At 43.5% G+C, this 22,500-nt stretch overlaps 2 protein-coding genes and 1 pseudogene across 3 annotated transcripts in view; all 3 read right to left on the bottom strand.

Annotated features, from left to right (window-relative positions):
* Positions 1 to 824: 824 nt before the first annotated feature.
* Positions 825 to 9,098, bottom strand: plk2a (polo-like kinase 2a (Drosophila)). Its single transcript, XM_076283866.1, has 14 exons — positions 8,849 to 9,098; positions 8,462 to 8,569; positions 8,252 to 8,368; positions 7,976 to 8,105; positions 7,599 to 7,782; positions 7,117 to 7,315; positions 6,510 to 6,654; positions 6,167 to 6,258; positions 5,691 to 5,829; positions 3,774 to 3,854; positions 3,202 to 3,364; positions 2,674 to 2,803; positions 2,288 to 2,398; positions 825 to 2,052 (listed from the first exon to the last, which is right to left on the bottom strand). The coding sequence occupies exons 1-14, from the start codon at positions 9,038 to 9,040 to the stop codon at positions 1,861 to 1,863; spliced, it is 1,983 nt and encodes a 660-aa protein (XP_076139981.1). The 5' UTR covers positions 9,041 to 9,098; the 3' UTR covers positions 825 to 1,860.
* Positions 9,099 to 10,181: 1,083 nt separating this feature from the next.
* On the bottom strand, positions 10,182 to 15,405 carry LOC143122401 (adenine nucleotide translocase lysine N-methyltransferase-like; annotated as a pseudogene).
* Positions 15,406 to 17,670: 2,265 nt separating this feature from the next.
* The window catches only part of LOC143122892 (3',5'-cyclic-AMP phosphodiesterase 4D-like), a 22,771-nt gene continuing 17,941 nt past the window's right edge, over positions 17,671 to 22,500 (bottom strand). For both annotated transcript variants that reach the window (XM_076283880.1, XM_076283881.1), the window contains one exon: positions 17,671 to 22,500. This exon is cut by the window's right edge and continues 1,682 nt beyond it. The gene's annotated coding sequence lies outside the window, so the exon portion shown is untranslated.

Raw genomic sequence — 22,500 nt, 5'->3', positions numbered from 1 at the left:
AACCCCACCCACAAAATCTGAGGTTGTGAAATTCGGTCTGGTCTTATATAGTATATATACTCTTTTGATCCCGTGAGGGAAATTTGGTCTCTGCATTTATCCCAATCCATGAATGCTGTTGACTTGAATTTCCCCTGGGGATCAATAAAGTATCTATCTATCTATCTATCTATCTATCTATCTACTTGTTCCATTGAGAAGCCTCTATGAAAACTTTAGAAATGTGCGGACCAATCAAATCGTCTGGGTGGGCTTTGTACGATGATGGATAGATGAGCAATGGTGCCTAGTCATTCACGTCACCTGAACGCACTTTGGTTGATTTTGTTTATAACAAAAAAGCTGCCGCTAGAGAAGCTAGACGTTTTGATGTCGCTATATCGCATCTGTTGTATAAGATATTGACAGCACAATAACTTATTTTGCCTGTTTTCCATACATGGTTCACTATAGGCTATTTCGTTGCTCTGATTGGTTAGGTCTATCCAATTGTGTGAAGCATTTTTTCCCTTGTATTGGTTGAAACACACCCCATAATCACATCCCAATGGTGCAGTATCAGACTCAGATTCTTAACAGAATTGAGTATGGCTACGTCAGGCTAGATCATAATAGAACATGACCAATTCTAAGTTATCCAGGTAAGTCACTAAACCACATGAGCCAGGTTGTGTGCTGATCTGTGTATGTGCTGTTGGTTGATCCAGTGGGTTTAAATGCAGGAATATGACGTTACAGAGTGCAGGAATAGGGGTTGTTCTGTGGGTGAAACACTGACCTGCAAGGTGTCCTGTTGCTGAACAGAAGACCACACACTTTCCAAATTACAGCTATTCAATGACTTTATTAAATAAATAAATACACAGTGCTCAACACAACAGTCTATGACAGGCACCAAAAAAACATCGAACTATCGATACCAAGTTGCTTGGGAGTCCCTGGTGCCTGTATTGCTGTTTGGGTCGGTGGACACCACGCCATGGACCTGTCCATCCATCAGCTGTACACGTACTGTAGCTGCGTATCCTCCTCTATCTCTGACCACCGCCAAACCTTCTAGTTCTAGCACAGAGCAGTTCACAGTTACACGGATTGCTGCTTTACACTGGGTAGGCCACAAAGTAAAGGAGTGCTTTTGCTGGCGCCCTCCTAGCCCTAGTCTAGAGGCCACTGGACAATGAGTGTGTGTTTTTGTCCGAAATTGAACGACACCATATAAAATAAATACGACCTCACGATGTGTCAATCACATTTAAACACTGACTGTGAAACTTTCGTCTACTGTAGGTTCGATTTTTTTCCATCCTCGTAGAGATGCAGTGAACAAGACTTCTGCAGGGAACTGAAACGTTCTACAGCAAACCTCAGTGAACAGTGACGTTCTATGTTTGACAGATTGAAAATACGCATATGTAATGATGGATTGTAGGGTGCAAATGCCCTAAGAGTCTGTACTAAGCAATCTCCACTGTCCTCTGCTTCAGTCAAAGATCAGTGAGTACAGTAGGTGTGTATGTACATACAGTACACATCCTCTGGGTCCAGCCCAGGGTCATTTATGTATAGCTGTTCCCACCTCCTCTCAGTTCTCCCATGACTTCAGTGGGACTTCACACACGCACGCACGCACGCACGCATGCACACACACACACGCACGCACACGTTAAGCCCTCATAGGCAGCTATGTACTGTTCTGCATCTGCAGCTGCATGTTGATGATGTAATGTGTTAGTGTCCAACTGTCTTGATGCATCAGTTACTTTTTAGTCTGTTGTTTTTAGTAGCTGCGATGCATTAGCACGTTGTTGTAGGCGTAGCGCTCAGATGCATAACTGCATCAACATATTGTAGGTGTAGTGCTCAGATGCATAGCTGCATCAGCATGTTGTAGGCGTAGTGAAGGCGCTCTCGCAGGTGTGCGGAGCAGCCGTTGGTAAGTAACGCACTGAGGCACACGGTGGTGGATACGCGGTCCTCGTTGATGTAGCTCAGCAGGTGCGCCTTGCCCTCGCGACACAGGATGATCTTGGTGTGGTCGTGGTAGAAGTTCACCTGTCAGACGAAGAGAAACACCTGGCATGAAACACCTGAGAGGTGGGAAGCGGCTGTCTTTCTGTAAACAACATGAGCTGCAGTGTGACAACAGTGTGCTTATCGTGATGGAGCTGACTTTGTATTTGGAGTGGTGATGACTGTGACTATGTTATGGGTGATGGAGCTGATTTAGCTCAAAAGTGTGTGTGTGTGTGTGTGCGCGTGCGTGCATGTGTGTGTCTGTAAGAGTTACCTGAAAGGTGCCGTCATTGAACAGCATCATAAGTGCTCGATCTGACTTAAGCCACTGAAGCAGATAGAGGCTGGGCTTACTGACATCTGTGCCCTTTGACAAATTTCCACCCTGGAAGAGACAGAAAGACAGATTTAGATGTCGGAGGACAGATTCAGACTGAGCTAAATGTCTAACTTAAAAACGAGTCACACAAACACTGGGAAGTGAAAGCAGACAACAGCTCTGCACCACTCACACATACACACACACACACACACACACACACACACACACACACACACACACACACACACACACACACACACACACACACACACACACATACACACACACACACTCTCACACACAAACACAGACATAGACAAAAGCTCTGCACCACTCACATCCATGAGGTTCTCTTCCATGTAGTGGGCGAAGTATTTCAATATGGTGACCTGGCCCTGAAAGGACTCTTTGGCCTCTGCGCTGGACAGCACACAGCAACTGCCCAGCTCTGCAGAGTAATGCACAGTCCTGTACACAACAACAAAAACAACATCAGTGTCAAAAACAACAATAAAAAGAACAACAATGTCAAAAACAACAACAAAAACAACAGCAATGTCAAAAACAATAATGCCAGGAACAAACTGCCAAACGTAAAACATGATTCAATTATACAAACCAGGAATATACCAAAGTATAGTATAAAACTGGTATTGAGGTGTGCGATGCAATGATTTTGTGACAGTTTTATTATTGCTGTTTATTCACTATGTGCTGTTTATGAAGAATAGGACCTCTGAAAGATGTAAACATATCTCCAATGAGTCCAGTATATGTACTGTATTGCGCTGTATGGTGATGTCAGTCAGACTGCACATGTTGTTACTGTAAGTCTGAGAACTACAGGAAGTGTGAAGTGAACGTACTTCTTGTCTGGAAGAAGGCTCATGTGCGTGCCGTTGTTGAACAGCACACCGACGCTGTGGTCAGACAGCTGGTAGCCGAAGCCGTACTTGTTGGAGTAGTCCACCCACTTGGTAACCCAGAGGAACGACGTGCTGCCCCCTTTCTTCTTCGGGATGGACTCGGCTGAAGAGGAAAACACACTTTTGTTGTTAAGACAAGAATCAAGTCAATATAAAATGCACCTCATGGATAACGGCTAACAATAGAGTCTTTATCTCCAATTGAAATCATGTCCAATCTTGATTGGAGTACATTGATCTGCTGTTTGTTTGCTTAGGAGTGTGTGTACGTGAGTGGACTGCATTAGTGTGTGTGTGTGTGTGTGTGTTAGTGTGTTAGTGTGTGTGTGTGTGCGCTTGCTTGTGTGTGTGTGTGTGTGTCTGTGTCTGTGTGTTAGTGTGTGTGTGTGCGCTTGCGTGTGTGTTTGTGTGTGTGTGTGTGTGTGTGCGCTTGCGTGTGTGTTTGTGTGTGTGTGTGTGTGTGTGCTTGCCATGTGCTTGTGTATGTGTGTGTGTGTGTATACACTATTTACCTTCTGCCATTTTTTCCAGACAATCTCGAAGGACTCTGGCCACACTGTCCACCACACTGGCCATGCTGCCATCCTCCACACCTGCCAACAGGCACCCTCGTTAGCACACACACACTTTTCAAAATTATTACATTTAATCTACGCTTTAATCTCACTACTTAACATACATTTCACAACCACCATGTCAGTTATTGCAATACAATGACACATTGTTCACACACTTTCAGTTAATACACACTTTACAACAACATGCAAATTATAACATCTATCACAAACATACCAGCTCACATCTATTGACACAATAACATCATTGAGCACACATTCAATAAGAAAGCCATTCAGAGATAAAGACCAGAACAAACAGGGGAATGGAGGACAGGAATAGGATAAGGGGGGGGGGGGGTAAAGGGATGAAGAAGAGAGTAGACGAATGGAGAGAGCAGAGAGACTGAGGGAACAGAAAATATAAAGGAGAGGCGGAGTGGAGGATGGGACCATGGGGAGAAAAAGAGAGATGGAGTGGAGGATGAGACCAGGGGAGCAGAAGAGAGATGTTACGGAGTGGAGGATGAGACCAGGGGAGCAGAAGAGAGATGTTACGGAGTGGAGGATGAGATGTTAGGGAGTGGAGGATGAGATGTTAGGGAGTGGGGGATGAGACCAGGGGAACAGAAGAGAGATGTTACGGAGTGGAGGATGAGATGTTAGGGAGTGGAGGATGAGATGTTAGGGAGTGGAGGATGAGACCAGGGGAACAGAAGAGAGATGGTGTGGAGGATGAGATGTTAGAGAGTGGAGGATGAGACCAGGGGAACAGAAGAGAGATGGTGTGGAGGATGAGATGTTAGGGATTGGAGGATGAGATGTTAGGGAGTGGAGGATGAGACCAGGGGAACAGAAGAGAGATGTTACGGAGTGGAGGATGAGATGTTAGAGAGTGGAGGATGAGATGTTAGAGAGTGGAGGATGAGACCAGGGGAACAGAAGAGAGATGTTAGAGAGTGGAGGATGAGATGTCAGAGAGTGGAGGATGAGACCAGGGGAACAGAAGAGAGATGGTCTGGAGGATGAGATGTTAGGGAGTGGAGGATGAGATGTTAGGGAGTGGAGGATGAGATGTTAGGGAGTGGAGGATGAGATGTTAGGGAGTGGAGGATGAGACCAGGGGAACAGAAGAGAGATGGTGTGGAGGATGAGATGTTAGGGAGTGGAGGATGAGACCAGGGGAACAGAAGAGAGATGGTGTGGAGGATGAGATGTTAGAGAGTGGAGGATGAGACCAGGGGAACAGAAGAGAGATGGTGTGGAGGATGAGACCAGGGGAACAGAAGAGAGATGGAGTGGAGGATGAGACCAGGGGAACAGAAGAGAGATGGTGTGGAGGATATGGCAAGAGAAGAGGTGGAGAGAGACAGATAAAGGAAACAGAAAAGAAGAGTGGAGAAGGGGATGAGAAAAATAAAAGGGGAAGAACTGCTATTCTTATCCTTACTGGAGCAAGGGAGAAAAAAGGGTGATATGGCTGTACAGGAAGGACAGGAAGAAGGGAGGAAGAAAAAAGAAAGGAAGAAATGGTGGCGTGCGTGCGGTGCTGTTCTCACATTCCCAGAAAGAAAGAGAGAGAGATAGAAAGAGAGAGATAGAAAGAGAGCGATAGAAAGAGAGAGATGGTATGGCGGGCTTGTGGTGCTGTTCTCACATTCCCAGAAAGAAAGAGAGAGAGATAGAAAGAGAGAGATACTGTAGAAAGAGAGAGCGATAGAAAGAGAGAGATGGAGATGGTATGGCGGACCTGTGGTGCTGTTCTCACATTCCCAGAAAGAAAGAGAGAGAGATAGAAAGAGAGAGATACTGTAGAAAGAGAGAGTGATAGAGAGAGATGGAGATGGTATGGCGGGCCTGTGGTGCTGTTCTCACCTTCGGTGCTGCTGCTGCTGCTGCTGGCCCCCAGGGCTCCCCTGACGATCATGTGGATGGAGTCTCTGACCTCATCTCTGACCTCATCAGCAGATGCAGGAGGGGGAGTGGACCCCCGCGCCAGGGGCAACACACTATCCTATGGACCGACACAGGGCTGGGTCAGTGTGCTCTACACATGATGTGCATGTGTGTTAGCTGTGTGTGTGTGTGTGTATGTGTGTGTTAGGTGTGTGTGTGAGTGTGTGTGTTAGGTGTGTGTGTGTGTGTGTGTGTGTGTGTGTGTGTGTGTATGTGTGTGTTAGGTGTGTGTGTGTGTGTGTGTGTGTGTGTGTGTATGTGTGTGTTAGGTGTGTGTGTGAGTGTGTGTTTGTGTGTGTATGTGTGTGTGTTAGGTGTGTGTGTGAGTGTGTGTGTGTGTGTGTGTGTGTGTGTGTGTGTGTGTGTGTGTGTGAGAGAGAGAGAGAGAGACTCACCACACTAGCAGTGTCTGTGGCTGCTGGAGTGCTGATGGTGATCTTCTTCAGGTCGCTCTGTAGTCTGTGCACCTCCTCCTCTTTACTGAGCTCTGAAAGCAAACAGCACCAAACAGCACCATTACTTACAGGACCTACACAGAACAATCAAAGTGTGCGTGCGTGTGTGTGTGTGTGTGTGTGCGTGTGTGTGTGTGTGTGTGTGTGAGAGAGAGAAAGAGACAGAGAGAGACTGTATGACTTCTTTCCGAGTGTATGGTAGCACTTGGTTTTGAGTGTGTGTGTTTTTCTGGTGAGATCTTACTGACGATGTGTGTGTGTGTGTAAGTGTGTGTGTTCTTACTTATTGTGTGGTAGTATCTCTCCTTGTCTCTCCTCCCACCAAACAGAGCCGCTGCGGCCTTCCTGAAGAAGTTTCGGGCCGGACTGCGCTGGAAGTTTGGAGATGACACACAGCAACTGACCGGCAACCTCTCTGGTGTAAAGCCCTGTGAGCACGAGCACACACACACACACACACACACACACACACACACACACACACATACACACAGAGTGTTACGTCATGGGAGAGGAGTGTGTAAGCATCCAATGTATTTCACTATAACAATGAATAAAGTAACAGCATTACCACTCCAATGTAAACCCTATGGATGCTACATTGATTCTACAATACATCTATTAATTTACAATTATTAATTTACATTTTTAATTTACATTTATTCATGTACGTTTATTCATTTACATTTATTAATTTTCTGAGACACTTCTATCCAAAGCACATTCTTACAGTTTACAGCCAATTCCACGCAAAACTGTCACGTCCATAATGCCAGCTAAATACCATGGCATTGTGTTGCCGTTATGGATGTGACAGTTTTGCGTGGAATTGCCCAATACCACATTGTTACTAAATAGAGACGGCTTGTATAATCCCGTATGACACGTACCTGTGTGAAGAAGTCGTGGCTGAGGATGTTGTCCAGCTGGGGGCGGTGTTGCGGGCTCTTGGCCAGCATGCTGCTGATGAGCGATTGGGCCGCGCTGGACAGCGAGCTGGGCAGGCAGTAGTGAGCCTCTCGGATGCAGCGGTACGTCTCCTTCAGGTTGGTGGTCTCAAACGGGGGTCTACCCAGCAGCATGGTGTACCTGCACACACACATGCGCACACACACGCACACACACACACACACACACACACACAGCCAGATCGAGGGATAGACAATCGGTCAAAACGCAACGTCGCTCGGGGCATCAGTGATGACATTAGGACATCAGCTTATCACACAAAGTGTGGTCCGTTACACTAATCCAGTGCGTGTGTCTGAACACACACCCACAGGCACACGCGCACGCACACACACACACACACACACACACACACACACACACACACAAACAGACACACACACTCGGCTTGTTGCCAACTCACATGACACATCCAAGGGCCCAGACGTCAGACTCGCGGCCGTGGCCCTGCTTGTTGAGGACCTCGGGGGGCAGGTAGTTGGGGGTTCCACAGATGGTTCTCCGGCGGCTCTCCACCGGTTCCAGTTTGGCAGCCAGGCCAAAGTCCCCCAGCTTCAGTTCCATCAGCTCTGTGATGAAGAAATTGCCTGTGTACATGTGTGTGTGTGTGTGTGTGTGAGAGAGTGTGTGTGTATGTGTGTGTGTGTGTGTGTGTGTGGGGTTGTCCAAAATGGAGGACACAAGAGACATGGACACATGTCAGATGTCTGTCTTCTAGATTAAAACAAATTAAGGAATGGAAACTCGGATTATGCAATAAATGGTGGTATGGTAATTTACCCAGTTTTAGGTCTCGGTGTAAAATCTCCTGCTCATGTAAGTACTTCAGTCCACCCACTATCTGCCTGAGGTAGTATCTGACCTCTGGCTCTGTAAGGACCTTCCGTGCTTTCAGTATGTGAGCCAGAGACTGCAAGGAAAGGGAGATGATTCGTTTTTTAATGAGTACATTTTAGTTATCATCTGTTGCTGGTCAAACATTCTCAGCATGGGCATTGACATGCAGAATGGGTTCGGAGGCAGGAGCTGATTTTCCTGTCAGTGTAGACAACTCACCCTTCGACTGCAGTATTCCAGAAGAATGTAGATGTTGTCTTTGTCCTCGAAATTATGGTAAAAATGCACGATGTGTTTGTGGTGGAGTCCTCGGTGCAACTCAATTTCTTTGTCGATCTGAAATTAAAGGAGGATGTCGTTCATATAACAGGAGACAAAGACCAAGCCAATGACAGTGGTCTGTGGTGTGCGAGAGACTGCTGCATTTACCTTCGCCCTTTGGTGCGGTTTGGAGACGCGAGTGTGTGGAATGATTTTAGCAGCGTACACCTTGCCAGTGACCAAGTCCGAAAATTCATAACACTTGGCGAATCCTCCCTGCGAATGCAACATCACAGTTAATTCCATCGATTGAACACGATATCGAATACACGAATCGATAACACGTTCCATATACAGGAGGCTACATCATGTTGAACGAACCTCTCCAAATGAGCAAAATCTATGCGTAGCCTATACACTAGTCAACATATCACCATATGCCATCACATAATTGATCTCACACTATAATTAATTTGATCCAGTTACACCTTGACACAACAGAAATACCAAAAGAACCGATCTCGGCGCATCAGTTCGTTACCACAGTTAATTTACCTTTCCGAGCAGTTTCCCCCTGCAGTAACATCTGCCTGTCTTGTAATCCGTAACAATCCGAGATAGCTCCTGATGGGCGTGCGTGTGATGATGTTCCGATTTTTTCGATCTCAGGTCGGCTGCTTTTGACCTTTCGCACATGTTGTTTTTGCTGTTAACAGGTTGGTGAGCTAGGGTCCGTAGTATCTCCATTCCACCCGGTCGCGCACGGTAAGAGGCGCGACTAGTGCTCGGAAAGACTTCTCCAATGGCTTATAAGCGCCCCGCCCAACGTAGAACACCCTGCGGCGTCATCATATCAAAGACTGGGATAGCGCCTGGATTTGGTTGTGCATAGTCACACTGAGAAATTATGGTTACATCTGTTAACATTATTGCTGTACAGTACGTACCTTCCTTCCTCCAGAAGACATTTTCTTAGAACGTTTGATTTGGCTTCCATGAATTCATATGGAATGTTCTCTTTCAGTACAATGGTATGGCACGTACAATAGCAAGCTGTCAGTTCCATAGACTGTATATAGTCTATGGTCAGTTCAGTTTGTGAACTGATCCTAACAACACCATAATTGGCTTGGTTAACGAAGTATTCTGAGGATAGCTTGGCTTTTGTAAATGCACAAATCCAGGGCAAACGTGACAAGGTTAGGACCTTGTATAACGTGAAATAGCTTTAACATGTACATCATTTTAGCCGCAGTCAACAAATCTTATACTCTGTAGGCTACTTCAGATTTCTGAATATACATAATAATTCTCCCTGGTCTTGTTCCTTAAAACTAAGACCTATACCTAGCCTCTGTACAATGCCTACATAAAGTTCTAATTGAAGTTGCTATAAATCAAATCAGTAAGATTAACCTGAAAGGGTGTTCACCAAGCATCCCACCCTCCTGGTCTATACATTTAATGTGGGGCTTTCTTGTGTCATTTTGTGTGTGTGTGTGCCTGTGTTTAAGGAATTCAACAGAATAAACACATATCACAGCAACAACCAGCTCTCCCAACGGGCACCAAGCGCCATCTACTGGTGATAAGATTGCTACACTCTGTGTAGCTCTTATGTTTAATAGAGATATCTAGAGATATGATGTTCTGTCACTGCTGCTGTGTTGTTAGTAAGATATGATGGTAGGGTATGAATGTGGTATGATAATTATTCAACTCTGGTAATAACTCTGGTTATTTCTCACATTACTGAAAGGAAGGCCTGATTAGCGAGGGGTGCTTCTGATGCTCTCTATGAGCTTAACCAACCAGACAGTGAATAAATGCACGTGTAGCCATTATTTATTTATCCATTATTTATTTATTAATTATTTATTTATTCATTCATTATTTATTTCCTGCAATCTTCTGGAGGCAATCAGGCGCTCGCTTACTCAGTGCAGTGTGCAGTGATTATTTAGTCATCATTAATCTCAGTCCTCTGGTCATTCGGTCATTTATTGAATTTCCCCTGGGGATCAATAAAGTATCTATCTATCTATCTATCTATCTATCTATCTATCTATTTATCTATTTATCTCAGAGATGATGAAAGCTGTGGAAACAGACCAGTGGAGCCGGACCTGATCTCTCTGGACTATGAGTGGCTGAAAGTCTCCCAGCGCTTGTAGGCTGGACGCCTCACAGTTAGGCTGCTGCAGGTGGTATTTGTTCCAGTAGACTTGTAATTGGTGGCTGGCTTCCAGTAGTAGGGTTGTGATTGGGTGGTATGTGTTCCATCAGAGTTGTGGCTGATGGTGTGTTCAATTAGACTTGGGACTGGATGATAGCTTCCAGTGGGGTTGGGATTGGGTGGTATGTGTTCCATTAGACTTGTGATGATGGGGCTGTCCCAGTGCTTTACTCAGATCTTGGTGGCATGTCATAGGCCCAGACCTGCTCTAGCCCGGCCCCCTGTGCACAGCTGGGCAGCCAATTAGGGAAAGGGAAGCAGCAGACGACCACTCTAGCATTCGGGGGAAGCTCTGCCCTCAACTTCTGCTCCAGCTGTTCCATCTGACACAGGAGAATGAGACGCGCACACACACACACACACACACACACACACACACACACACACACACACACACACACTCATAGTTGGTCAATCACATTTAGTGTAGAGTATATATTCATATATTTTCATATATTTTCCTGTTTGAATTGATGAGATTGGCTTACCACAGCAGGTGCCAAGAACACTGTCACATTCTGGTATTTAGACATGTCAGTCTAAAGGGAAATAAGTTTTGAAAGTTCATTAAATAAAACAGAACATGTCATTGACATTTTAAAAAAATCTGAAGGCTCATGCTTGGTTTGTTGAGGAGTTGTGAAGACACACACACACACACACACACACACACACACACACACACACACACACACACACACACACACACACACACACACACACACACACACACACACACACACAAACACTCACACAAACCAAACTTGTCCGGGCCCCTCACTAAAACTTTGAGGTGTCCATTACCTTCCAAAAGTCCTGATTTAGAAAGCGTGGATGCCCCTCCACCAGACGCGTGCTTTTGAGTAGGCCAACAGCATGGGGTTGATCTCATAGCCTGTGCATTGGAAACCCATGGAGTGGGCTCCCAGTACCTGAGAGCGGCCGCAGGAAACACAGGATGAGCATCACACATTCGCAGACTCTGTATTACAGCATACAGTGCTGCACACTTTGCACACGCTAATACATCGTTAGACTGTGATATGATCACACACGCCAATACATCATGAGACTGTGATATGATCACACACACGCCAATACATCGTGAGACTGTGATATGATCACACACACGCCAATACATCGTGAGACTGTGATATGATCACACACACGCTAATACATTGTTAGACTGTGATATGATCACACACACGCCAATACATCGTTAGACTGTGATATGATCTCACACACTTACACTAATACATCTTTAGACTGTGATATGATCTCACACACTTACACTAATACATCGTTAGACTGTGATATGATCTCACACACTTACACTAATACATCTTTAGACTGTGATATGATCTCACACACTTACACTAATACATCGTTAGACTGTGATATGATCTCACACACTTACACTAATACATCGTTAGGCTGTGATATGATCACACATTATATGACAGTAAATCGTATGCGTATTTACCCTGTTGAGGCTTGTTATGCATTTCGGTCTGAGGCCCATCCACTCAGCAATCAGTGTGCAGTGGGGGTCTATGTTTTTATGTAAAACCGTCACTTCACAGTCTCAGGCAAAGAATGAAGGATACTGTACTTCAGTGGATACGTGGAAGAGGAAAAGTTAGCGATCAGGTATAGAATGAAGTATACTTTAGTGGATACGTGGAAGAGGAAAAGTTAGCGATCAGGGGCCGTATTCACAAAGCCTTTTATCTTACCACTAGGAGTACTCCTAAATCGCACTAAAAGATTTTAGCTAGGAGTTTTCTCTTAAAAGTTATTCACAAAGCCTTTCAGACCTACTCTTAGTAAGGAAAAATGACAACTCCTAAACTAAGAGTGAGTCTTCGTTGCTATGGATGACGTCATTACTCATGCACGAGCTTGACTGAAGTGACCACCTTGATTGGCTGATGATTGTAACGGGGGAATGATTCCAAACACCTCCCTTACGATGATGAGTGACAGGTGACAGGTGACAGGTCTGAGAATGCGTGCGCTACACAAGTAGTGCGAAGGACGGAAGATGATGAATAACTGAATAAAAAGGCCTAGCCTAAATGAATAAAGAGTAAGGCAAAACAAATAGCCTAGTAGCCTAATGAAACATAGGCCTACGGATTGATTTATGCCTACAATGCAAAATTGTTCCCTCGCGAATGGAAGCTCCTGTTGCCGCATACGCATTTCAAAACATTGCGACGTGAAATGCCGCAAAAAGCTGTTTGTGAATAGGTCTTAGTGAGTTAGGAGTCCTCTTGACTTCTTTTAAGCTGTCCCAGACTTAGGTGCTACTTTTAGGTCTAAAATGCTTCATGAATTACTGAGTGACACGCCCATTATTTTTAGGAGTTGCTCTTAAATTCGCCACTTAGGAGCTACTTTTAGCCTTAAAATTCTTTGTGAATACGGCCCTAGGTATAGAATGAAGTATACTGTAGTGGATACGTGTCCATATACAGTCTATTCACAGTACGGATGGTGCAACTGCACGAAAATCGTGTGTCCTAATGCACCTTTGTGCACTGACTGCACATGTGGAAGTTTTCAAGTTCTGGGCTCAGGTCACGTGGAAAAACAATCTATGTATTCATGTTAATTATTCCTATAGCACACGCTTTAAAACAGAGCGACTTGGGGTCACCAAAAAAATGCACGTTTTTACCGGAAGTGGATTTCACCAGTCAGCCTATATCTCCCCTTTAGCTATAGGCTGGCTATAGGTTACCTGGTCTAACCCACCTCCAGTTAATTATCCTAAGCTAGGTTAACGGCCAGGTCAGACTGGGTTAGTGCACACAGAAAGAAAAGGGTATGTATCCTCTTATCTAACTCTGGGGTCGACAGAAAATAAGATACTGTAGTTTCCCAAAAGTTGGCGTGTTCCTTTAAAAGATAATCAGCGACTGAAGTAAACAAAAACAATGCACGTTTTCATTTGTGCATTTAAAAGGTAATAAATAGATTATCTCTCACCAGACGGCCATCTCCTGACCCCAGGTCTGCCAGCTGGCCTCTCCGACCCTTCAGCAGCTTCAAAACATTCTGAGTCTGCTGTTCCGGAGAGGGCATGAAAGGCACCTAGATGAACGACAATAACATGATTTATCAATGTACTGTACATGCAGGGCAGACTATTGAGAAGCAGCTTCACCTATGGCCTGGCTGCCTGACGCCAGACTGTTTGTCAAATCTCAATTGAGGTTCTACACAATGGGTGTCAGGCTGGTCCTGTTAAAAAATACAAATAAAACATGACAATAGATGGACAAAACTGGGTCAAAAAGGTGATTACAGGCACAACAACCAAAACAGACAGCACATACAGCTGGGCATTACATTCTGCATCAAAAGCATGACAAAGAAATAAGAAATAACAGCTGTGTTAAAGGCAGGGCATCTGGCCTGGCTGACATCAGACTGCTTCTCAAATCTCCTTTGGTAGGCCTACTGAGAATTGGTCTGGGGATGTTTCATTCACTTCCGATTCCCAAGGGCCATAACCAGCAGTGAAGTCAACCTTAAATTGGTACATTAAACTCTTACCAAATCTTTTCAGAAGTACAGCAAATACATTTTTTTATTTTTTTATATGGGCGGGGTGAAAGCAGTGGCTGATTCACTATAATGCAATGCAATGCCATTGAAATATAAATGTTATTTCAATTACTGTGACTAACATGGGCCAATTTGGAATGCTTTGTGGCCTTTAAATGTTGGCTGTTGGCCATTTGTGGTGAGTCAACCCTGGGCAAACTGCTGGAAGTTTAGGGCACTATGAAAGTGTATAATATTGCTGTAACATTTATTGTATAAAATACTATAAAACATGATACTATATAATATATAGTTTAATAAAATATGTGTTGGATAATGTGTAAGTTGTTATTTGTTGAGTGTTATGGAGGTAGGCCTATATGGGTTGACCGTCATCTTACCTTTAGCCTGATGGGCACTCGCCGAAAACCAGGCAGAACGAACATGGCCCATATCCCATAAACTCCCGTGAATACTGTCCCAATCGCTAAGGTGAGGTGGCTGCTATTTCTAAAACGCGGGGTATGATCTTGAAGAAGCACCTCAATATTATCCTCCATTCTGACACTCCTCTGTGGTAACATAAAACATTCATTTCAGTAAAGAGCAGTAGGCGGTTTTTATTGTGATAAGGTCTCCTTTGCAATGTTGCTTAACTGTTAATCCACATTTTGTAAGTCGTTTGGGATAAAAGCGTCTGCTAAATGATGAATGAATCAAGGATCACTCAGAACCGTAAACTCCTCAAGACTAGACTAAATTAACACAGAAGCATAGGGCAGCTTCAGTACCCGACAGTTTGTGATACCATCGCAGCGCTAATGCGTAAACTATCTGTATGGTAGTTTATTTGAGGTCATGAACACAGACACCCAAACCAATTTACTCTAGACTTTTTTTGTCTCAGCTTTTCATTCAAGACCGCATATCAGAAGCTCAAACTGACAAGTGGTTTTGAATGAATAGGGTATAACAGACAGACGCCGTGTCCCGTTATTGTTTCACTTTTAGTGGAGAGGCAGTCACACTACATGCTAATAAAATACGCCAAAATATATCTCGTCTATGGTCGCCATTAGGAAGGATTTAAGGAAGCCGACAGAATCGCATGCAATAAATGGTAGCATACATGTTATTTGGTAGCTCGATACCAAAGACTGTGTGCATTCGCAGAATCTGACAGGTCAGATTGTCTAACGTTACCTTACGAATACCACGAGTATACTGTAGGTGGGACTGGGTCAGTTTACGGAGAACTCGACTGAAACGACATCTATTTGTCCACAAAGTCGACCTGGACAGGGGCGCCAGATACCGCAGATACTCATCTTAGGCGACTGAATGAAGTTCTTCCTAGTTTTTGAACCTAATTTGATTTGTCAGGTTCAGATTAAGAAGATTGACAGGCAGCGAACCAATAGAATCGAAGAACCAGTCTTCGTATCCAGTAGCGCTTACTGAACTCACGTATTTTACGCATAGCCTACACTGACGCACACACGCACGCACGCTGTGGCTATTGTGATATCGAGTCTCGCACAATCAAGCATAGACGTTTTCATTTAAATTTACTCTCTGTTGGAAAGAAGTCAATCCAGTACAATTTTGGCACTAGTTTTACACTCTAGTCTAGCCTAATAGCCACCCAAGATAATGAGTTTAATGGATGTGAGTTTGTGTGTGTGTTTTTTTACAAGCTAGATGATAAAGTGAGCTGTCTGTCAGTTTATGGCCTCCTTACACCAAACAACTTTGACAAGATTTGGGAAAGATTCTTCAAAGACTGGAGACTTTTGAGTAAAGCTTGAATGGGGGGCATTAGTTAAAAGACTACAATCTTTTAAGAATCTTTCCAAAATCTTGTCAAAGTTGTTTGGTGTAAGGTGGCCATTACATGTGGCTACAACCTACTTGGCTCCATGGTTACGTGAGCATCATGCTAGGAGTAGAATGCATCAGGCTATGCTTACCTGTGTGTGAGAAAGAATTAGCCAAATGTAACACAATACATGTGCTATGTATTTGTATAATGTATGCTATGTTCCAGGGTTGTGCAAAATTCCAGAATTGAATTGAAACTGGCTCTTAAATTCCAATTCAAATCTTGAATTTCACTTGCATTTCAATGTAGGTATTAAAGGGAGCGTACCTATGTTCCCCGGGTCCTATGTTCCCCGCTATTTGTATGGAGGACCCGGGGAACATAGGACCCGGGGAACATAGGGATGACCCCGTATTAAACAGGAAGCAGAATTGCAATTCGAATTTTGCACAACCCTGCTATGTGCTTCTCTTCTCTCTGTGTGCATTCTTCTGAGTGCACTTTATGTCAGCTGTAAGACTGAGTGCACTGGGTTAGGCCACTATACCCATGAGCAAGGCTGGGCCGGTGCAAACATGTCTCCTCCTATCCTCCATGATAGTATTGATAGATGTAGTAGTAACTCCTGTTCCCTCTTATCCTCCAGTAAAGTATTGATAGATGTAGTAGTAACTCCTAGCAAAGGACTCCTCTGCACTGTAAATTAATGTTAAACTCTTTCTTTAAGTCGCTTGGATAAAAGTGTCTGCTAAATAAATAAATAAATGTAAATGTATCATTTCATTAGTCACTGTAGAAGTTGCTATTGAGTGATCTACCTGTGTCGTATTACCACTTACCAAAAGTGCAGATAAGGCTTGTTTAACACAGTTTATCATTACAAATATATGCTTATGGTAGTGTTTGATATCTGCCATGGCAGGGTTATAACATGGTTTTGCAAATCTTATGATGGTTTCAGCAGCTGTTTGACAGTAGGAGACAGTGTGTTGAGCAATAATAGCTGAATGTGAGAAAAAGTGTGACAGGTTAGAAATCTTCTACAATCAGTGACGGTACCTTTAATGCTGAGCATGCACAAATACAAAGTGTGCCTGTTTGAGCATGTATTAGAGGCGAAACCCAATGTGTGTGTATGCGTATGTGTGTGTGTACACCATGAGGGGGTGGCAGCCACTCCTCCAGAGCTTTACAGAGGTATGTGACGAGTGTTTCATATTGCAATAATGATCTCTTTGTTCATATAAATCAACGGGTTGAACAAGGTACTTAAAAACTCAAAGGTCTTAGGTTTCTTTTTTTCCCTGGTCTTGGTATGGTCTTATCTAAATAGCCTCTCCTGTGTCCAGCTGTACTTAAACAATGTGTACATTACCTCTTCCTCCACGTCAGCATTATTTCCTCTATAACTATACAGACCAAAATGCTCATGCCCAAGTCTGAATTCAACTTTTAAAAAAGAGAGTGATACATTAACTTTGCAACTACTGTTAGGCTATTAAAAAGACTGAAGACAGTAAAAGACCAGTAACATGTCTCATGTGTACTTACAGAGAAAAAAATATTGCATATAGATGTTATAGAAACTACAGAAAACATATACTGTACCTGTATACTTTACTAAAGCATCCTAACGTATGAATTATACAACTACACCTCAACATATCTGCCATTTACAATAACAGATTGTAAATGACAGATGACATGCATCATTGCTGTTTAGAAAAATGTTCACAAGTAGGCAGAATCAAACCCATGCGTTTATTTAGTTTGTTCAATATAAAATGTTCCTTTCTTATTTTCATTCTCTAAATTGCATGTGCAGATAAAGTCCTACAATGCAGTCCAAGACTGCACATTGAAATATAAATGAAGGAAGGTTAAGTCCTTTGTTGCATTTAATACATACCATATTGGCATAACAGTAACAATAACCAACATAACAATAATAATTATAATAGCCACAAATGGCTTTGGTCCAGGGCTGCTAAATGCTACAGTTTGCGTGTCTTGAAAAGAAGCCCTCTATTGTCATCTAGTGGTGAATCAAGGAGCAGGCTGCAGTTATGTGTAGGAGTGTAAGTGTGTGTGTGTGTGTGTGTGTGCGCGCACAGGCATGCACTTCAACACCTGATGATGATCCAGAAGACCTGTCCATCATTATAATAAACTTGGGTGAAACTCCACACACTCAACTGAGAATGCAGTGACATATTTCAGCCTGCAGATGGCAACAGCTTGTGTTCGATGAGGACAAGTGCCCTCGTTCACACCACAACCCCAATCTCCTTATCAAAAACCTTTGTTTGGTATTGCTCTATAGGAATTACAACTGCAGCCATGCCATGAGAGACATGTTAAAAAAATGGTACTTGTTCTGCCTTTCAGGCTACATACAGTAGGTGTAGATAGATGAAAACTGCCAGCCAGCAACAACAAATGCAAGTAAATGTAAGTAAGGCACAGCCCTGGGGCCTAACGCCAGCGGCATTCTCCTTCTCATTCAATGTGACTTTAGTTTGTCCAGCCTCATCTCTCTAAAGGTCTAACGTCACTTTTCCTTTATTCATTTTAGAAAAACTAGTTAGCATATAGCATTAGCACAGGGATAGTGTAAAAATAATAAAAAGGTCTATCCTCTTAACTTAAGTTGCTATACACAGGATCACAAGTAGTAGGGATAATGGAACTAACAGTCATTCTTTAAAGGTGCAATGTGTAGAATTTAGGGTGATCTATTAGCAGAAATACAGTATAGTATTCGCAATCTTGTTTTCTTTAGTCACCTATATCACCTGTAATGATGAAGGACTATGTGTTGTTATCTAAGAATGAGCCCTTAGTATTTCCATAAGGAGAGGGTCCTTCCTACATGTTTCTACAGCAGCCCAGAAGGGACAAACCAAGACACTAGCTCTAGAGAGGGCCTTTGCATTTGCTTTTCTTTCCATGGTGGCCACTGTAGCTTCCCCTACACACTTGGAAAGGGAGAGGTATTTAGTTGGTTGCAATCTGCAGTCCCTACAGCTGACAATAAATTCTACATCGTGCACCTTTAAAAACGAAACATGACGGGACAAAATCTGAGGACACAGTGCAGTAAACAGACAAGAATAAGGTCTAGCGGTGAGGACAGAACTGGCACGAAAAGGAATTCATGTCAGTGATAGATAGCAAAGACTTGGGGTTAAAGGTATAGTCCTCAATCCCAGCCCTTCGGTGTTCTTGAAGCACTGTTGTCAATTGGCTGCAACAGTGCTTGTATGGGTTGGTTTTAACTGTTCTGTTTCCCACAGAGCCAAGGTTGGGTACAAAATCTCTAACAGAGTTGTTTTGAATGCAAACACAAACATGGGCAGTTAGAGGACCAAGGGGAGCAATTTGACTAGAAGTGTACTGGGATTAGAATTGTGGACTGAGCCTTTAACTAATAACCATAAATAAATAACAAAATCAGCTCTGCATACAGCCAGTCACGTAAGGGGAAACTGCCTGCCTCTTTAGTTTGCTTAGTGTGGAGGTGTGTTGAGATACTACAAGCTCAGAGGAGTGGAAGCCATTCTGATTAGGAACGCCTTAGGTTGCTGTTTATTAGTAGAGGGGTGAGCTTCTCTTATAAAAAATCACTTCAAGTGTCAATACTGCCGTTTTCTGAGGAATTATTTGCAGTTCATATGCAGTAAATGCAATGTTTTGCACATGGAAAAGCTACATTGCACTACACAGAACTGCAATTTCCTGCACAAATCTGTAATATTTTGCACAGAAAAACAGCAGTACACACCTACCCCAGTTTTTTGTCCCATAACTGTAGTTGTTTTTTGTAAGGGTTTAGGCATGGAGGCCTGGCCTGGCTTTTGGTTTCATTTCACACAGCAGCACAAACTCCACACTCTTATCAGGAAAAACTCACTCACACCATTAAAGCAAACATTTGTTACAATAGGTGTGTTTATCTAAACTGATTGACGCTCTGGTAAAACATCAGAGCATTGCTTCAAGCATCACCTATTAGTACTGGTGGGCTAGGCAAACAGAAAGAAGCTTAGTACTGGTGGGCTAGGCTAATAGACAGAAGCTATTAGTACTGGTGGGCTAGGCTAATAGACAGAAGCTATTAGTACTGGTGGGCTAGGCGAATAGAAAGAAGCTATTAGTACTGGTGGGCTAGGCCAATAGAAAGAAGCTATTAGTACTGGTGGGCTAGGCGAATAGAAACAAGCTATTAGTACTGGTGGGCTAGGCGAATAGAAAGAAGCTATTAGTACTGGTGGGCTAGGCCAATAGAAAGAAGCTATTAGTACTGGTGGGCTAGGCGAATAGAAAGAAGCTATTTAGTACTGGTGGGCTAGGCGAATAGAAAGAGTACTGGTGGGGTGGGCGAATAGACAACAGAAGAAAGAGTGTGAGGTAAGAGTTTGCTAGAAGTGAAAACGATCATGTAAGGGAATGATGAATGACATGGGCAAAACAACCTGATTATAAACTCTTTTGGGTAGGAAATTGGGAATGATGTTTTAGCTAGAATGAGCTAAATAGCTAGTGTGTTCAAACAAACAAAGCAGGGCTGGTCTGCCCCGGAGGGTGGTGTGAAATCTCTGAATAACCTCGACATAACAGTACCACAAAGAATGTAGCCCTAACCATAACTCACAGATTATCAACTCCCTATCAGTATATCAGGAAGATTAGCTTCCTACAAAATCCCAAAGGATCAGCACACGACCCCAATAAAAACACTTCCTATACTATTTGACCCCTGACCCCAATGAAAAGACTGCCTAATCAATCCCACGGGATCTACCCCTGACAACGATAACACAAATCCCTCCTTAATCCAAAGAGGTTTTCCCATTGGCCATTTAGTGCCAATAAGAGTATTATTTGCAAGAAAATGTGTACACTTGAAAGCTTTGTTTTGAAACTGACTAAGGAAGCAGACTGAGGAACTGCACCTAAGCTCATCTGGATAAGGTAGTCTGAGTTTGGTAACAATGAAACGGTGTAATTAGCCAAACCCTGACCTAGTTAGCACTGTTCGTTCAGCATGACGCGAGCTGACGCGAGTGATCAAGGCAAGTGGTAACATCAATTGTATCAAACATATGGGCTTTTATGGGTAGAGCAGCAAAAAAATAGCAGTTCAACACTAATTTAGCAATGCACACGATCTTCAGAAGTCTCTACTGACTGCAACTCACCTTTGGTACAAGTCATTAGTAAACAAGCTCAAAGAAACACCAAAGAACTTTTCCTCTGTCGCACGCATGCTATTTGTTTATCCAGCACCGGCTTTGCAAATAACACTGTCCACGGACAAGGTAGAATATGTTGCATGATCTTATGAAAGTATGATGTACTGCGACATCATGCAAGTCAAATTTGTAGTTTCTTATGTCTCATTCCATCAAACTACAGATCCACTACCTGATCTGGCAAACTTATATAGTGCGGTTAGAGCCGATAGAGGGCGACGAAGCGAATGCAGAAGTGCCATTCACCCTGTTACGAGTTGATGAACCACTGAAACAATTTTGGAAAAATAATTTTAAGGTACAAAAAACTTGTTGGTGCTGCTTTAAGGTGGACCTTGGCACTATGGCATAATTTCATCTTAAAATGCAAGTCACACCAATTTCTGAAAACTGTGAATCTCAGAGCCTTACATTTTTTACCACAGTGAACAGACAAGAGGTGTCTTGATAATGTCAAATGGCCCAAGGGTCAGTAGAACTAATGACTAGATGAACCTGCAAAGCAGAGTGACGAGGATAGTAAGACCTGGGTTTGGTCTCTCTAGTAAATGAGGATAGTAAGACCTGAGTCTGTTCTCTCTAGTAAATGAGGATAGTAAGACCTGGGTTTGGTCTCTCTAGTAAATGAGGATAGTAAGACCTGGGTCTGGTCTGGTCTCTCTAGCAAATGAGGTGTGACCTCCCCAAATGCCCACCTCCTAGACATGCTGAGATGAGACATATGGCATGGACAGTAAGTGGCTGCACTAACCTACAACAAATGGATAGATAGATAGAGAGATATATGTGCTTTATTGCCACACAACAATGTTGGTGAGCTCTGCAACTGGGAGACGAGGGATGGAGGAGTGTGGCTCAGTTAGGAAAGAATTGGTGGACGTTGGGTTTTAAAGGTGATTGGGGAGTGGTGTGCTATTGAGTGTTGGGGTTGTTCATGATGTTTTTAATTAGTTGTAGTTGTTGGATGGTCACGATGTTGGGGAGTAGGGAGTTAGTGATAGTTGTTGGATGGTGAGGATGTTGGGAGAAGGGACTTTGTGGTAGTTGTTGGATGGTGAGGATGTTGGGAATTAGGGACTTGGTGATAGTTGTTGGATGGTGAGGATGTTGGGAGAAGGGACTTTGTGGTAGTTGTTGGATGGTGAGGATGTTGGGGATTAGGGACTTGGTGATAGTTGTTGGATGGTGAGGATGTTGGGGAGTAGGGAGTTGTTTGGTGTTGGGCATGGTAAGGGTGTTGGAGAGTAGGGAGTTGTTGGGTGTTGGGCACGGTTGAGTGTTGAGGGTGTTGGGTATTAGACTGTTGAGTGTTGACGGTGTTGTATTAGACAGTTGAGTG

This window comes from Alosa pseudoharengus, unplaced genomic scaffold (genome assembly GCF_046254945.1).
Source record: "Alosa pseudoharengus isolate Yale_2024_CS ecotype anadromous, Long Island Sound unplaced genomic scaffold, YU_APseudo_1.1 YU_APseudo_1.1_scf_14, whole genome shotgun sequence".
In the NCBI taxonomy this organism is placed as follows: Eukaryota; Metazoa; Chordata; class Actinopteri; order Clupeiformes; family Clupeidae; genus Alosa; species Alosa pseudoharengus.
The sequence above is the reverse complement of the archived record's forward strand: the minus strand, read 5'-3'. Positions and strand labels throughout refer to the sequence as shown.

Coding starts and splice junctions, on each gene's coding strand:
- plk2a (XM_076283866.1), bottom strand. CDS start 9,040: ATGGAGATACTACGGACCCTAGCTCACCAACCTGTTAACAGCAAAAAC. Junction 8,106..8,251: donor TGGAATACTGCAGTCGAAGG/GTGAGTTGTCTA, acceptor CTTTCCTTGCAG/TCTCTGGCTCACATACTGAA. Junction 3,365..3,773: donor TCTGGAAAAAATGGCAGAAG/GTAAATAGTGTA, acceptor TTTCCTCTTCAG/CCGAGTCCATCCCGAAGAAG.